Source organism: Babylonia areolata, chromosome 19, assembly GCF_041734735.1.
Source record: "Babylonia areolata isolate BAREFJ2019XMU chromosome 19, ASM4173473v1, whole genome shotgun sequence".
NCBI classification, from domain to species: domain Eukaryota; kingdom Metazoa; phylum Mollusca; class Gastropoda; order Neogastropoda; family Buccinidae; genus Babylonia; species Babylonia areolata.
In genome coordinates, this window is record NC_134894.1 from 47,309,974 (window position 1) to 47,328,763 (window position 18,790).

Here is an 18,790-nt window from a genome sequence, read left to right on the forward strand (position 1 = left end):
ACCACCAGCACAGCGAAGCAACTAACACAGAAACCGAAAGAGAAAACACTCCTTCCCCAAAGAACACCACCACCACATCCCCCTCCTCCTCCTCCTCTTCCACCCACCAACCCCATCATCCAGAAAACACCCCACCACTACCTCCTCCCCATCCCCCTCCACCACCACCACCACCACCACCACCACCACCACGCCCTCCACCTCCCCCTCCTCGCCTCCTGGAGCGGGCGCGCGCCCACCGGGTCACCTCCGCCTTCCTCGCCCTCCGCACCCTCATCCCCACCCACCCCCCGGACCGCAAGCTGTCCAAGGTGGAGACTCTTCGCCTGGCCGCCTCCTACATCGCCCATCTTTCCGCTCTGCTGGAGATGGGGGCGAAGGGGGCGGGGGTGGGGGAGGAGGAGGAGAGTGAGCAGTGGCCCTGTCTCCGTCTGCTCCGGGTCAGGTCTAATGCGGACGATCCAGGGTCAAGGTCAGGGTCAGGGTCAAGGTCAAGGACGGGGAGGTCGGATGGTGTGGACGTCGGCGGGGATGGAGCTGGTACCAGTTCTGGTTCTGGTTCTGGATCCGGTTCCGGTTCTGGTTCTGGTTCCGGTTCTGGTAATGGTGGTGAGCGGATCCAGCAGGACCGGACCTTCTGTTGCACCTTCTGTTGTCAGAGAGCTCGTGGCAAGAGACGGGTGAGTATGTCAATGTGCTTGTGTGTGTGTGTGTGTGTGTGTGTGTGTGTGTGTGAGAGAGAGTTTGTTTGTTTGTTTGGTTGTTTTTTTTTGTTTGTGTGTGTGTGTGTGTGTGTGTGTGTGTGTGTGTGTGTGTGTGTGTGTGTGTGTGTGTGTGTTTGGTTTGTTTGTGTGTTTGTTTCTCTCTCTCTCTCTCTCTCTCTCTCTCTCTCTCTTCCCTCTCAATCTTTGTGTCCCCCACCTATGTTAAATCCCTCTCTGTCTTTTTTCTGTTTGTTTGTTTGTCTGTCGGTCTGTCTGTCAGTCAGTCTATCTCTCATTTTCCGGTTCCTTCCAGATAGAACTGTCTACCAGGGAGAGAGGGGGGGCAGCTTCTGTCAAAGGGAGAGAGAGAGAGAGAGAGAGAAGGGGTGAGGGAGAGAGAGAGAGATAATGATGAATGTCTCTTTTGTTCGCAGTCTCCGCTTTCCCCTACCCCCGTCCAGATGTTTTATCGGCAAGGGATTAGAAAGGTCTGTCAACCGATTGGATCTGCTTCAAACCGGCGGTGAATTTATTTACTCTTCGTGGGCACATTGGAGATGAGAAAAGATTGAGAAAAAAATATATAAGGGGGAGGTCGTGGGGGGTGGGGTGGGGTGGGGGGGGGTGAAGAAGGGAGTGGGGGTGGAATGAGAAAGAGAGGAAGGGATGAATGAAGAAGAAGAAGAAGAAGGCGGAGGAGGAGGAGGAGAGAGATAGAACTCATAACTCAGAACTCAAAACGTTTTTATTCAAGGATTAAGATTTTAGGCATAGCCTATTCTTCCAGTCTGTCCTTGCTGATCTACATCTATTACAAATAACACACACACAAACGAAGGGAAAAAAAGGTGAGAGAGAGAGAGAGAGAGAGAGAGAGAGAGAGAGAGAGAGAGAGAGAAGGCAAGACAAGACAAATTCTTTATTGGCAAATAGCGTTTTACAGCTCTAGTGCCGAGGGGGATTATTCAGCTTATTTTAGCAAACGACGAAAAGAAAAGGCAAAACGAAAAATGAGGGGAAATAACAAGCAAATAAGTACATATTTATAAACACATAAACACTCATACATTCACAACCACGACATTAATACAACATATTCCATATTACTCATGCATAATACTAAGTAATTCGAACATATGACCATCCAACTTTGCAGCTGAGCCTCTTTTTGGTTATTTACCAATCTAAATTGAGTTATGGATCTTATATTTTATTCCACACTATGTTTCTATCATTTTAAATCGATCGTTCGATTAATCTTTTCCTTCGAATGTTATATGCTTCTGCAATATATTTGGCGAGTGAAAATAGGATGTCTTCATTATTTGATGAAAGGATAGCTACAAGGCACACACACACACACACACACACACACACACACACACACACACACACACACACACACACACAGAGAGAGAGAGAGAGAGAGAGAGAGAGAGAGAGAGAAACGAAACGAAACGAAACGAAACGAAACGAATCTTTATTTCACGAGGGTAGTGGAGTAAGCACAGCTGCTTTTTTACATCCAGAGAGAGACAGACAGACAGACAGACAGACAGACAGACAGACAGACAGACAGAGAGGGGAATAAATGGTGGTGGAGGGTAGTGTGAGAGGTGGGGGAGATAGATAGATAGGCAGGAAGAACGACAGAAGGACCGATAGACAGACCCACAGACAGACAGGCAGACACACAAACGGTTGTACAAAAAACAACAAACAACAACAACAACAACAACAAAAAACAAACAACGATGTTTTTATCAAGAAATGCCACGGCCACATGTGAAGGGGTACACATGAATCATAGGACACATTCTCAGTAATAATGCCACACATCAATATCCTTGTACAGAACAGACAGACACAGGTAATGAATTATCAGTAAGAATACGCACATCAATAATCATTAGACAGAAAAGACATGCAGAGAAAAAAAACCCATTCAGTACCAAATGCACACATAAAATAAATAACAGTATACAGAAAAGACAAACCCAGGAAATTGATTTTCAGTAGCAATGCGAACATTGATATCATGAGACAGAGCAGAGTGACACAGGAACAGACATTTTCGGTACGAATGCGCACAGAAATATCATAAAAACGAAACAGACGAATATAGGAAAAGATTTTCTTTCGGTAACAAAGCGCACATACATGTCATTATACAGAACAGACAGACAGAGGAAAAGACTTTGCAGTAATAATACGCACAAAAAAATCATCATACAGAACAGACGTAACACGTGAAAAAAAAGACACAAGAAAAAAGATCGTATCTGCTCTAACCCTTTAACTGTTGAACACTGGTGAAGCGAGATGAGTCTGACATACATTCGAATGGCAGGAACTGTAGGGTTGTTTTTTTTCTTTTCTTTCTTTCTTTTAAGCTGTATGCTTGATTTTTATCAAGGAAAATAAATACAGTCACAAGAAGAAGGCGTCCAGATGACGAATGGTGTCTGATCTCAGTTAGGAAACAAACCCTCCACCGTCGACAAGCATACTATACAATACAATACTATACAATACCATACAATACAACACCATACACTACACTACACTACAATACCATACCATATCATACGATACCATACAATACAATACAATGTCATACAATACAATACCATACCATATAATACCATACCATACAAGACAATACAACACCATAAAATACAATACCATACCATACAATACAATACCATACCATACCATCCGATACAATACAATACCATACCATACAATACAACACAATACCATACAATACAATGCAATATCATACAAAACAATACCATACACTACAATACAATACGATACACCACACTACAATACAATAACATACAATAAAATACCATACAATAACATACAATACCATACAATACAATACCATACCATACAGTACAATACCATATCATACAATACAACACCATACCATACAATACCATACAATACCACACAATACAAAACATGCAATACAATACCATACAACACCATACAACACAAGACAATACAATACCATACAATGCAAGACAATCCAATACCATATAGCACAATACCATACCATACAACACAAGACAATACAATACCACACAATACCATATAAGACAAGACAATACATATTGAAAGAAAGCGAGTCAAAGAAAGAGACGATGGGACCGAAACCCCCCTGTGCCAGTCAGCATACTGTCTTACACTCTGCACCCAATGACCGGAAGATGACGCGCAGATTGCGCATGCGCCGTCTTCTTCCGGTTCCCGGCCAAACGCTCTGGCGGTTTGTTTAGTCATCATCCTACCATCTCGGAAAAACAAATTGTCACTGGAAGTTGATAGTGTGTGTGTGTGTGTGTGTGTGTGTGTGTGTGTGTGTGTGTGTGTGTGTGTGTGTGTGTGTGTGTGTGTGTGTGTGTGTGTGTGTGTTCCGATTGTGGGTCAGTCAAATTTGGCGGGGAAGCGAGCCCAACATAGAAACAAACTCAAAGAGCACTTGACAAATGAACCATTCAGCCGAGTGCAGCTTTTATCTCTGATAGCACAGTGAGAGAGAGAGAGAGAGAAGGGAGAGATAAACAAAGACAGACAGACAGATAGACAGACAGAGCGATAGAGAAATAGAGTGAGAGAGAGGGGGGGATAGAGACATACACAAAGAGAGAGAGAGAGACAGATAGAGCGATAAACAGAGAGTGAGATAGATAGATAGAGAGAGAGGGAGATAGAGACAGACAGACAGAGAGACAGAAAGACAACAAAGCGATAGAGAAATAGAGAGATAGAGGAGGAAAGAGAGAGAGGGGAGAGAAAGAGAGACAGACAGACAGACAGACAGACAGGCAAACAGACTGACGGAGACTTATAATAGAGAAACAGAGAGAGAGTGAGATAGAGAAGGAAAGAGAGAGAAAGAGAGACGGACAGACAGACAGACAGGCAGACAAACAGAGCCTTATAGAGAAATATAGAGAGAGTGAGATAGAGAAGGAAAGAGAGAGAGAGAGAGAGAGAGATAGAGAGGCAGACAGACAGAGAAAGAGAGAGAGAGAGCAGTTTTCATTTCCTTATATTTTGAGCAATGGCAATTTTTTTTGTACAAAATAGTCTCACAGATAAGAAGAGAACCAGATTTAAATGCGGGGAGAATGAGAAGAAGAAGAAAAAAAAGGTGTGTGGGGGGTGGGGTTGGGGGGGGGGGGGTGTGATAACAACGCAGCATGGAAATTGAAACACACACATTGCAAATAAAAATCAAATAAAATTAAAAGTCAACACATGATATGATGTAATATAATGTAATATAATATCACAGAAACAAAGGAGAAGAAGAAGAAAGAATGAACGATAATTATTGACAGCGCTCAGTTTGCTTTGACTTTGAATGTTTCCCCAATTCCACGCTAATTCCATAGACCTAGGTAAAATGCTTCACACTAAGCACATTTTTTTTTTTTTTTTTTTTTTTTTGCGGGGGAGGGGAGGTGGAGAGGGAACGTGGGGGTGGGTGGGGGGGCTACATCCTCATATGTTTTTCCCTACTTTATTTTTTTCTCTCCCTCGAATGAGTCCTCCGATCTCCAACCACTCCCCCACCTCCACACACTATCCCCATCCCCCACTCCACTTTTTTTTTTCTTTTTTTTTCTAGCATTCTTCCATTGCGTGAAAAAAACTTCAACATAACAAACTACATAGCATGCGATAAAACATCAGTCAAAACTGTGTGTGTGTGTGTGTGTGTGTGTGTGTGTGTGTGTGTGTGTGTGTGTGTGTGTTATTATTATTATTATTTTTTTTTTTTGTGTGTGCAAAAGATGGACAATTTTCCATTCTTTGATGTTTGATGAAGTGTTTGCCAATGTCAAGTGTGTGTAGTTTCTGGGGCACACGTCATTCTGTGTGTGTGTGTGTGTGTGTGTGTGTGTGTGTGTGTGTGTGTGTGTGTGTGTGTGTGTGTGTGTGTGTGTGTGTGTGTGTGTGTTGTGTGTGTGTGTGTGTGTGCGAGCTGCAAGAGTCGCTCGTGCAACCCAACCAATAGCGCGTTCAATCCAAGAGACACAACCCTTGCCATTACTAATCAGTCCACTGCACTGGCATTGCATTTAGTTGTTCCCCTTGCATCGATATCTCCATGACAAACCATTCAAGTGAACCAAGCTAGTACCAGTACTATTCCTTTTGTGGTGCCCGACTATGGTGACTGTGTTATATTTCTTTTGCCGTGATATGGGCCAGCGTGGTGTGTGAGACTGTGATAATGCCTGTGTTGATATTTCTGTACATGATTGTTCTTTGAGATCAGTTAATCTTAAATTTGTAGATATTATTATTGTAACGCGCGGTGAGCTCCATGATAATAAATTTTGTTTATTATTATTATTATTATTATTATTATTATTATTATTATTATCATTAGTAGTAGTAGTAGTTACAGTAGCAGTATCATCATTATTATTATTATTATTATTATTATTATTATTATTGTTGTTGTTGTTGTTGTTGTTTTGTTGTTGTTGTTGTTCTTGTTGCTGTGATTTATCTATTACCATCATTATCAGCGTCCTCATCATTATTACTATTATTACTATCATTATCATCACTGTCTTCATTTCATTTGTTTTTTCTAGGGGGCGGAGGATATGCCTCTGGATAGACGAGTCAGAAAGAAACAGAGCGAGAGACAGAAACAGAGACAGAGACACGGAGAGAGGGACAGAGAGATAGAGGGGGGGGGGGGAGATAGAGAGAGAGATGGGGGGGGGGAGCGAGAGAGATAGAGAGAGGGAAAGAGACACAGAGAGAGGAAGAGAGAGACAGAAAGAGAGACAGAGAGAGAGAGAGAGAGGGACAGAGAGAGAGAGGGGGGGACAAAGAGAGAGAGGGGGAGAGAGAAAAAGAGGGAGACAGAGAGTGAGGAAGAGAGACAGAGAGAGAGAGAGAGAGGAACAAAGAGAGAGAGGGGGGGGCAGAGAGAGATATAGAGGAACAAAGACAGACACAGAGAGAGAGGAACAAAGAGAGGGAGAGAATGGGGGGGAAGGACAGGAGACATACAGCAGAAAGAAACAAAGCGACAGAGAAACAGAAAGACAGAAAGAGACGAAGACCAGAGAAAGAAAGAAAGAAAGAAAGAAGAAAAAAAAAAAGATTCATCAATTTCCTTGAAGCAGAGAGAGAGAGAGAGAGAGAGAGAGACAGAGACAGAGACAGAGACGGAGACAGAGAGACAGACGGAGACAGAGACAGGGAGAGATTTTGTGTTTTGTTTTGTTTTGTTTATTTTATCATGCTAAGCCTTTCAACCTGCGTCACTTTCTTCAGTTCAGGTCACTGACGCCACCAAACCAGGAAATTGTTAATAGACTTGACGTGAGTGACCATCCCCTTACTACGACAACAGCCCCCGCCCCCACCCCCCACCCCCACCCCACCAACACCCACACAATACACACACTCCCTCCGCAACCCTCCTCCTCTGCGTGTGTGTGTGTGTGTGTGTGTGTGTGTGTGTGTGTGTGTGTGTGTGTGTGTGTGTGTGTGTGTGTGTGTCCTGTTTGTGTGTGTGTGTGTGTGTGTGTGCGCTGTTTATTTGTGTGTGTGCGCGCGCGTGTGTGTGTGTGTGTGTGCTGTTTGTGTGTGCTGTTTGTGTGTGTGTGTGTGTGTGTGTGTGTGTGTGTGTGTGTGTGCTGTTTGTTTGTGTGCGTATGTGTGTGTGTGTGTGTGTGTGTGTGTGTGTGTGTGTGTGTGTGTGTGTGTGTGTGTGTCCTTGAGTCTGAAATCTATCAGACAGCCAAGAACATTGTTAACCTTCGTTGTGCACAAAGCGATGACTCTGTTTTTCAACACTAAGATCTCCGAAGCTAAATCAAGCAAATAACTATATTGTATCACAAGTAAGCTTTGTGGCAGAACAAAATCTTCTTTGTTTCCTTCTGTTTATCCATTCTCAGTACTGCCCAGTGTCTCTCTCAGATTTTGTTGTTGTTGTTGTTGTTGTTGTTATTGTTGTATTCACAAATTGTCAACCTCAGGAAAAAGAACTGGATTCAGTCAGTTTGTTTCACATGGGGAAAGAATTTCAAGGTGTTCCTTTTGTTACTTTGACACCTGTTTCAGAGACAGAGGTACTGAGTGTGTGGAAAAAGTCTGCTCCTAAAACATGTGGCGTGGACCCCCTTCCCACACCACAAACTGTATGAGTGTTTGGATGTTGTTTTGCCTGCACTTACAAACACTCTAAATATTTCTTTCATTTCTGGTGCCTTCCCTGATGTATACAAAACTATGTTTTGCCGCACCTGATGTATAGAGAGAGAGAGAGAGAGAGAGAGAGAGAGAGACAGACAGACAGACAGACAGACAGACAGACAGAGACAGAGACGGAGACAGAGAGAGACAGATAGACAGATACTGGAGCACTGGAATGATTTATTGTCATTGCAAATAAAACGTTTTTTGACAAGGGGGCAAGAACATAATTATTTCATATATTTTTGTTTTTAACAAAAACACATAACAAAAACTATTCGTGCTTGAACCATTCAGTCAATTCATACTAAGAAGTCAGACAATAATTTGAAATACTTATTGTATTGTATTGTATCGTATTGTATTGTATTTTTCTTTTTATCACAACATATTTCTGTGTGAAATTCGGACTGCTCTCCCCAGGGACAGCGCATCGCTACACTACACTACAACGCCACCCAATTTTTTTGGTATTTTTTTCTGCTTGCAGTTTTATTTGTTTTTTCCTATCGAAGTCGATTTGTCTACAGAATTTTGCCAGGAACAACCCTATTGTTGCTGTGGGTTCTTTTACGTGCGCTGTGCATGCTGCACACATGGGACCTCGGCTTATCGTCTCATCCAAATGACTAGCGTCCAGACCACCACTCAAGGTCTAGTGGAGAAGGAGAAAATATCTGCGGCTGAGCCGTGATTCAAACCAGCGCGCTCAGATTCTCTCGCTTCCTAAGCGGATGCGTTACCTCCAGGACACCTCCTGGTCAAAACTCAACAATATTGAACAAGAGAAAAATAAATAACAATAACATAATGAACCAAATGAATGGGGACGGACTCGACCATCCACTCAAGAATGTGCCAAACTAATACACACTGTCTCAACAATACACTCAAATATACAATGTTATGGTTTTTTTGTGTTTAGTCACAATTGAAATAGCAACTTCTGTACTGACTGTAATTAGTTACCTTCTAAGCTGTTAATACCATTCTGTCTTATATACCTTTGCCTTATTGTTTGAGCTTCTGCAACGAATCTAGCAATCGGTCTAGTTATGATTTCATCATCAGACGATAAAACAGTAACAACATCGTGACTTTTAGCCATATCTGTTTTTAAAGAATACACATCTTTCTGTCGCACAGTATTATAAGCTTCACACTGAAAAAGAAAGTGCTTTTCGTCATCCACCTGGTATACAGAGAGGACATGGTGATTGTATGGAAATCCCAGGTTCAACCCATCTCCTGTTTGCATCTAAAAACCCAGGGTTCTTGACCTGAATCTCGCATGATTTATTCTGTGCCATTTATCTGTAATGATTCCGAGAAATGCTACAAGCTGAAGCATACTTTTAAATGAAACGAATCAACAATATTTTTCTTGTCAGAATGCCAGTTTTGTTTAAAGGAACAAATGAGTTCGAATCCTGCCATAAACTGCTGTTCGTCTTCTACACCTTGGGATAACCACACAATTCCAAAACCATGTCGATGTAGAACCTTCTTCACTCTATAATAGGCCTGTTTACATAGACGTAGATAGACAGATAGATAGATAGACAGATAAAGAACGAGTCAATTAATCAGTTAATGAATCAACTGATTAACTGATTGATTAACGGAAAAATTTAGTTCTCCATTGGCTGTCACCATTATTTCAACTGAAACAAAACAAGCTGACCAACCAGACGACTTACTGACTGTCCAACAACCTCTGCCTTCCCAGCTCCCCCCAAACCCACCCACCCCCAGCCCAACCCCCAAAACAATGATTGAATTAAAACAAAAACAAAAAAATAAGAAAACAAAACAAACAAACAAACAAACAAAAACAAAAACAAGGAAATAAAATAATAAAATCACTTCTTAACTGGCAACATTATGAACGCCTCGACCAATCAAAATTACGGACACGAAACAGGAAGCAAGCATTTTCCCCTCCCTCCGTGGCAACAATAAACAGGCTACGCCCCCCAGCACCCACACAGTAGCAACCAATTAATTAATAAAGCAAACGTTATTGGCGATACGCCGGATCACATGGGAGATAATTCCACGTGCACGACTAAATAAACAAGAGAGGCAAGGCCTTCAAGACTCACTTGTAATACAATTAAAAAAAAAAAAATCTAATCGTTAAAATGTGCTCTGTATTTGTTGTTATAAAGCTTCGGGTTAAAAAAAAAAAAAAAAAAAAGTCCTGATGATAGATTCGAACCCCGCGTTTTCGGGTGAGCAGAAACTGTATTACCCTTTACACTATCGTGGCTCCTTAACTGAGGTTCTAAAATTTAACATTTAAACATGCATTTTTAAGGGCGATAAATCAATTGCGGTATTCGCAGTGAGAACCCTGTTTAAATCATGTTATTCTGGTGTATCTTGGGCATTCAAAAAATCTTTAAGGGCAATTAAAAATTCTTTTTTAAGTCCGCGGTAAAGGAGACGTGGCTATCGCCGCAATCACACTGCAACACTTAGCCGTTTTCTCTGGATCTAGATAGATGTACAAGTTTAGTTACACCCGCCGGGAATGTAGTACGGCACAGTCGATTCAATTTCTCTTTTATGTTCATTCTAGTTTTATAGTTTTAAAGTTGATATGAAAATTGAGTATTTTGTTAAACTAATAACATGTAGAGCCAAGTACAAGTTCTCCCTAAACGTCGTATGAAGTGAAAAGGACTTCATTTTGAGAAAAGTCAAGATTGAAAATTTTTTTACGCTTCATCAAGGGTATTAACTCTCATGGTTTATTATTTTAAACTGTGAATTCCAACTGATTTTGTTGATATTTTTTATGGCAGTTTGGGGCATAATCCAGTAAGTGATGAGGCGTTCACAAATCTTTCTCTGAATAAATATTTAACAGTCTCCTTCTCCAACTTTCCATCACATGTTATCGTGTATTGTTGATTGAATATAGGATTGAACGGGTCAACAACTTGAAACAAAATGGCGACCTTCGCGTTCACGAGGAATATGAGCACGCGCTTTGAATATGTATAACTATGTGTACGCAACTGATTTTTGCCCATGACCTTCAGGGCTCAGCCAATAGATCTATAACGTCCACTCGTATTAATTTTAGTATTTTCCGAAAAATACCACTTGGGCGAATGAACATAGTGAAAGCCCTGTACACTGAGAGTAAAACACACAAGCTTTTTATGTATTGAGTAAAATTTCAAAATGTAATGTTTGAGATGAGAAAGATCAGTTTAAAGCAAATTAAGCCCCCTAGCATTAATTACAGATTAATTTCCCTTCTTCACTGTCTGCACCAAAGACATGCAAAATAAATATAACTTCCATGCTTAGCAAAAGAAGTTCCTGTTTGAACAAAAAATGATAAAAATGACTGCTCTTGTTGTTGTGTCGAACATCAGATCAAAGTGCCAAGTTCAGAGAATAAATAAATAATATATATATATATATATATATATATATATATATATATATATATATAACAGTAAATTCAGTTTGCATATAATTTGGCTTCTTTTTTATTTTTATTTTTTGTGCCCATCCAAGAGTGCAATATTGTTTTAAACAAGATGACTGGAAAGCACTGATTTTTCCTATTTTTATGCCAAATTTGGTATCAACTGACAACACTGTGCCTGTCAGCACATACGGATCGTGTCTTGTTAATCTGTTTTTTTTAAGCCGATTTGACAATGACGTTGTTGTTTTTGTGATGTTCTATTTTTAGAGTTAATCTTTTTGGGGGGTGGGGGAGGAGGTGTCTATTTGTTTATACGTTTTTCTCATCTCTTTCGTTATGTCTGTACGGTCTGTCTGTCTGTCTGTCTGTCCCTCTCTCTCTCTCTGTGAATTGTTTTAGTTTGTGTGTGTGTCTCTGTCTGTTCATATGGCTGTCCCACCCTTTTCTCTCTATCTCTGTGTTTCTTTTTCTGTCATTTTGTCTGCCTGTGCCTGCCTCTCTGTCTGACCGTCTGTCTAACCCCCCCCCCCCCCTCTCTCTCTCTCTCTCTCGCTCTGTACGTGTGTTTATGTTTGTATGCATCTCTCTCTCTCTCCCTCTCTCTCTCTCTGTATTAGTTTCAACATAATTTATTTTAAGCGTATATGTACCGTATAATTATGTAAAATGAACAAATATAGGAACAACCCCCGCCCCCCCCTCTCTCTCTCTCTCTCTGTGTCTCTTTCTTTCATCGCTGTCCCTGCCTGTCTATTTGTATGTCTGTCTGTCTATCTTTGTCTATCTGTCTCTTTCCATCTAGCTATGTAGCTATCTTCTTTTCTTCTTCTCGTATTTCCGTGATCTTTCTCTTGCTTGTTCACCTTTCCCTCTTTTTTTCTCTTTTTTTGTTTTGCTGTTGTTTATTTATTTGTTTTCGAGGGCTGGATGAAAAAAAAACCATGTATGCTTAATCTATTACCCTCAGAAAATCAAAATTATTCATTCATACATTCATTCATTCTCTGTGCGCGCGCGCGCGTGCGTGCGTATGTGTGTGTGTGTGTGTGTGTGTGTGTGTGTGTGTGTGTCTGTCTGTCTCTGTGTGTGTATAAGTGTGTCTTTGGGGGTGGGGTGAGTATTTGTGTGTGCATGTGTGTGTGCGTGTGTGTTTGTGTCTGTGTGTCTCTGTGTGTGTCTATGTGTCTGTGCGTGTCTGTATCTGTGTTTGCGCCTGTGTGCATAAGTGTGTCTTGGGGGAGGGGTGGAGAGGAGGGGCTGGGGGGAAGCTGTATTTGTGTGTGCATGTATGTGTGTGTGTGTGCGTGTTTGTGTGCATCGATTGGTACTGATGGCGAGGGGTAGGGGGGGGTGTGGGTGTTGAGGAAGAGGAGGAGGAGGAGGAGTAGAGACAGACAAAGACAGAGAGACATATAGACACAGAAACAGAGATACAGACACAGAGAGACAAAGAAAGACACACAGGCAGACGTACAGAAAGGGATGTGGAGGGAGAGACACAGTCAGACTGGTATTTGTGTATTCCTTCCTTTTGTCATACAGCACAGAAAAAACAACAACAAACAAACAACAAAAACACAACGACGACAACGACAACAGCAACGACAATATGAATAAAATATATATAAGAACAAGAAGGCAAACAATGTGGAAATAGGAGGCTCTGAACATGTAATGTATACACTTAGAAAAGGGGAATTACTTCACAGAATACACCGACATCCTCATGAATTACTCTCCTTTAAGTTGTTATAGTATGGGATGGAAATTTGGATAAACACAAAGATATGGAAGCAATTTAGCTACGGATTTCGTGGCAAAATAATGAAGAAAAATACAGGATAAGTTTAACTATTTTTATGCATGATTTTATTATTTCACAATGTTCAGATAGTTTATTACATACGTTGATTTGTGAAACTAATTTGGCTTTAAAGCTGAAATTATTATTATATTCGACAACACTTATCAATAGATAAACAGTTCTCAACACACCAAAATAAGAGTAACTGATGCGATTGGCGATAATGTATATTGAGTTTCAACCCTGTAACACGTGGAAGAGTTGTATTTAAACACTTTCTCCAGTTGCTGAATCACGTTTCGAAAGACAACAAATTTTAATCTATCCACGAAGAAAAATATGAGTGTTATATTTTCACTTTCTCTTGGTTTTTATTTCTCCAGTAAATAGCACAACGTAAGATAATGCATTGTGTACTGCTTCTTCGTTCGTGGGTGTAACATCCACGTTCAATCGTATACATGAGTGGCTGTTGTTGGGATTTTTTTTAACCCTGCCGTGTACGGGCAATCATACTCCGTTCTCGGGAGAGGGAGGTGGTGCAGACCGGGTATGTTCTTGTTTCCATAACCCACCGAATGTTGACATGGATTACGGGATCTTTAACGTACGAATTTTGTTCTACTGCGTGTGGTTTCCACTTTGGGTTCATGCACGCTACCAGGTTTGCCCCATCTGTTGACGTGGGGATGCAGTGTATTTTGGGAGATATTGTGTGTGTGCTTTTCATATCTGTAACTGCATGTTTGTTGTTCACCTGTTGTGTGTGTCTGCATGTTTTACATTTAATAGCATATTCATCATTATTGTCTTTTTTTTTAATTATCATTAGTAGTAGTAGTATATCTTTTTCTTCTTTTTTATTATCATTATTTTTCTCAAGGCCTGACTAAGCGCGTTGGGTTACACTGACGCTGCTGGTCAGGCATCTGCTTGGCAGATGTGGTGTAGCGTATATATAGATTTGTCCGAACGCAGTGACGCCTCCTTGAGCTATTGATACTGACCTGGGAGATAGAGAAAAACCAAAATCTCCACCCTCTTTACGCATCAGGCATCGTGACCGGGGGCATTCGTATCCGGGAACCCTCAGATTGATTCCAACGCTTTAAAAAAAAAACCAGTTGGCTGATGCTCCCGTTCAATGTGTGACACTGATCTCATTTCAAAGTTTTGCAGTCAAATGAAGTTGACAATTGAAAGGAGTCTTGTACAAAAAGAAAATGTGTGTTGTGTAATAAGGACTCGCTTTTGGATAAGAACTGTTAACAGGTTTCTGACCACAGGTTTTATTTACTTCAAGGACTGGGATGTATTGTATTCCATTAATCATTTTATCACAACATATTTCTCTGTGTGAAATTCGGGTTACTCTCTCCCCAGGGAGAGCGTGTCGCTACACTGAGAACGCCACCCCCTCGTTTTTTTCTTGTTTTTTTCTTACCTGCAGTTTTGTTTTGTTTTTTTGTTTGCTTTTTTTTTTTTTTTATTTTTTTTTTTGCTTTTCCTATCGAAGTGGATTTTTCCACAGAATTTTCCCAGGGACAACCCTTTTGTTCCCGTGGGTTCTTTTACGTGCGCTAAGCGCATGCTGCACACGGGGCATCGGTTTAGCATCTCATCCGAATGACTAACGTCCAGACCACCACTCAAGGTCTAGTGGAGGGGGAGAAAATACTGGCGACTGTGTCGTGATTCGAACCAGTGCGCTCAGATTCTCTCGCTTCCTAAGCGGACGCGTTACCTCTAGGCCATCACTCCACTCAAACCGAGAATAGGCCCTAACAAATCAGCCACAAAACACGACTACGTTTAATTAATGACCCAGAAAGCAGGCTGTTTCGCCGGAGAACACAACACCAACACCAACACCACCACCACCACCACAACAACAACAGCAACAAAAAGGTAATGGCCTTTGCAGAGCGTGTGCACGGGATAAAAGGCACTGAAATCGTCAGACCACTAGCGAGATGCTTTTCGCACTTAACTCTATTGCCCAGTGGGGTTAATTTAAAGCGTGGGACGTTTTACAAGCTCTCTGATACTGCGGAGGTTGCGCTCGTGAAAGAGGGATGCAGAAGATCTCTCTCTCTCTCTCGCTCTCTCTCTCTCCTCTCTCTGTCTCTCCCTGTGTGTGTGTGTGTGTGTGTGTGTGTGTGTGTGTGTGTGTGTGTGAGTGTGTGTGTATGTGCACTCACACACACTCGCGCGTGCGCGCACGTACGCACACGCACACATACACATACATGCTGACCTGTATTTTTTTGTTCAGACATGACAACCATGTTGTCTAACTATGCGCACACACACATCTATATCTATAACTATGTGTGTGTGTATATATATATATATATATATATATATATATCGAAAGTGAGAGAGAGGTAGAGAGAGAAGACAGACAGACAGACAGAGAGATGGATATATAGATAGATTTACGCGCGGACGCGGAAAGCATGCAAAAACAACAACAAAAAAACACTGCCATATTCAACCAACCATTAAACACACACACACACACACACACACACACACACACACACACACACACACACACACACACACACAACATGAAATGGATTATAAACGACATCAGTCCATTAACGCTAAAACTCACAAAGCTGCACGTTGAGAGAGAAGAAAGCATTTCTGGAGCATCTGTCTGTATGTCTGTCTGTTTGAGTCTCTCTCTTTCTCTGTGTCTACCCGCCTTTCTCTCTCTCTCTCTCTCTCCCTCTCTCTTTGTATCTTATTATTACCATGGTTATACCTTTGTGTAGTATTGTATTCGCATGCTATAACTTTCAGTAGCATTGTGTAGTGTTGCATGCAATGACATATATAATGTAGTGTTGTGAAGTGTTTCAGGGCGGGGACTGGATGAAAGAAAGCGCGCCAGTGCTTATCTATTATCTTGGAAAATAAAGAATTTGTCTTGTCGTCTCTCTCTCTCTCTCTCTCTCTCTCTCTCTCTCTCTGTGTGGGTCTGTGTGTGTGTGTGTGTGTGTGTGTGTGTGTGTGTGGGTGGGTGGGTGGGTGGGTGTGGGTCTGTGTGTGTGTCTCTCTGACTCTCTCTCTCTCTGTCTTTCTCTGTCGCTTTCCCTATCTCTCTGTCTTTCTCTCTCTGTGTCTCTCTCATTCTCTGTCAGTCTCTCTCTGTTTCTGTCTCTCTCTTGTGTTCTTCTACGCAAATATGATTGGTAACATTACATACATTTTTCGTAGTTTTACACTCAACAAGGACAATGATGATGATGATGATGATGTATAGTATGCACAGTATTCTCGAGTGCAAAAAAAAAAGGTAGATGTATAATCTGGCCCTATTTGATATCTCCGATGCTGAAAATGTTCATCCATCCATTCACCCATCCATCCGTTCTTCTATCCATCCAACCATCCAGGAATATACCAATCTCTCTCTCTCTCTCTCTCTCTCTCTCTCTCTCTCTCTCTCTACATATATATATATATATATATATATATATATATATATATATATATATATATATATATATCTTTAGTAAACATTCACAGATAAAATAATTCATACATTCATTCATTCAATCGTATATTTATTGTTTCATTCATTCACCTAGTCATTCACACACACACACACACACACACACACACACACACACACACACACACACACACACACATTTCATTAACATCCAAGTGTTTTGAGATGTTCATGTTGTTATCTTATGCGAGACACACACACATTTCACAAACATCCAAGTGCTTTTAAGATGTTCATGTTGTTATCTTATGCGAATGAGAGAGATTGAGTATCAGTATATGCAAGTTTGTATTCAAGGCGTTTTCATTACCTGCAAATGCTCTAGAATCGTTATCGATGCCCATGTAGTTCAATGATAGTCGTGATATTCATTTCCCTGTATTAATTCTGTTTGTCCTTGTGAACTCCATTGTTATGGATGTGTGGTCTGACAGTTAAAATAATACGACCTACACACACACACACACACACACACACACACACACACACACACACACACACACACAGATATATATATATATATATATATATATATATATATATATATATATACATACACAATCTCTCTCTCTCTCTCTCTCTCTCTCTCTGTCGTACAGTATGTAGTTGAGTGAGTGACTGCATGTTCGTAAATGAATAATAATTAAAACAATGTTAGTTATTATTGTGTTACTTTATTCATACCTCTGTAAGTATGTTTATATCACCCCTTCCTGGGGGACCTTGGTCTATATTGAATAAAATGTCCGTATGCCTCTCTCTCTCTCTCTCTCTCTCTCTCTCTGTGTCTGTCTCTCTCTCTCTCGTACAGTATGTAGTTGAGTGAGTGACTGCATGTTCGTAAATGAATAATAAATGTTGGTTATTATTGTGTTATTAATTTAATTCATACCTCTGTAAAATACTGTTTAAACCACCTCTTCATGAGGGCCCTTGGCCTATATTGAATAAAATGTCCGTATGCCTCTCTCTCTCTCTCTCTCTCTCTCTCTCTCGTACAGTATGTAGTTGAGTGAGTGACTGCATGTTCGTAAATGAATAATAAATGTTGGCTATTATTGTGTTATTAATTTAATTCATACCTCTGTAAAATACTGTTTAAACCACCTCTTCATGAGGGCCCTTGGCCTATATTGAATAAAATGTCCGTATGCCTCTCTCTCTCTCTCTCTGTCTGTCTCTCTCTCTCTCGTACAGTATGTAGTTGAGTGAGTGACTGCATGTTCGTAAATGAATAATAAATGTTGGTTATTATTGTGTTATTAATTTAATTCATACCTCTGTAAAGTACTGTTTACACCACCTCTTCATGAGGGGACCTTGGTCTATATTGAATAAAATATCCGTATGCCTCGCTCTCTCTCTCTCGCTCTCTCTCTCTCTCGTACAGTTATGTAGTTGAGTGACTGCATGTTCGTCAGTAAATGAATAATAAATGTTGGTGTTTTGGGGGGGGGGGGGGGGGGGTTGCTGCTGGCTAGTAACGATAATAATAATAATAATAATAATAATAATCGTATTTATACAGCGCTGGATCTTGTGCAGAGACAAATCAACGCGCTTTCGCACCAGTCATCCACACGCATGCATAACTCTAAAACTGTAGAAACTAAAGACAAGGAAGGGCGGGCAAGGGAGGGTATTTTGGGAAGAGGTGGGTTTTAAGGCCAGACTTGAAAGAACGATAGGGCTTGCTTACACACGAAGAGATACCGACAAGGACACACAGACACGCAGAGTACACAAGCACACAGACTCACAGACACAGACACACACACACCCACACACGCACATATAAAAAAAAAAATATATATATATAATTATATATACATACACACAATCTCTCTCTCTCTCTCTCTCTCTCTCTCTCTCTCTCTTTCGTACAGTATGTAGTTGAGCGAGTGACTGCATGTTCGTAAAAGAATAATAAATGTTGGTTATTATTGTGTTATTAATTTAATTCATACCTCTGTAAAGTACTGTTTACACCACCTCTTCATGAGGGGCCTTGGTCTATATTGAATAAAACGTCCGTATGCCTCTGTCTCTGTCTCTGTCTC

The 18,790-nt window shown here is 40.9% G+C and overlaps 1 protein-coding gene across 1 annotated transcript in view; it reads left to right on the top strand.

Annotated features, from left to right (window-relative positions):
- Positions 1 to 535: 535 nt before the first annotated feature.
- LOC143294189 (neuropeptide Y receptor type 2-like) overlaps positions 536 to 18,790 on the top strand; it is a 92,013-nt gene continuing 73,758 nt past the window's right edge. Inside the window, exon 1 of the mRNA XM_076605620.1 lies at positions 536 to 680. Within this exon, the coding sequence (XP_076461735.1) occupies positions 604 to 680 (77 nt within the window). The 5' untranslated portion in view covers positions 536 to 603. The remainder of the gene's footprint in view (positions 681 to 18,790) is intronic.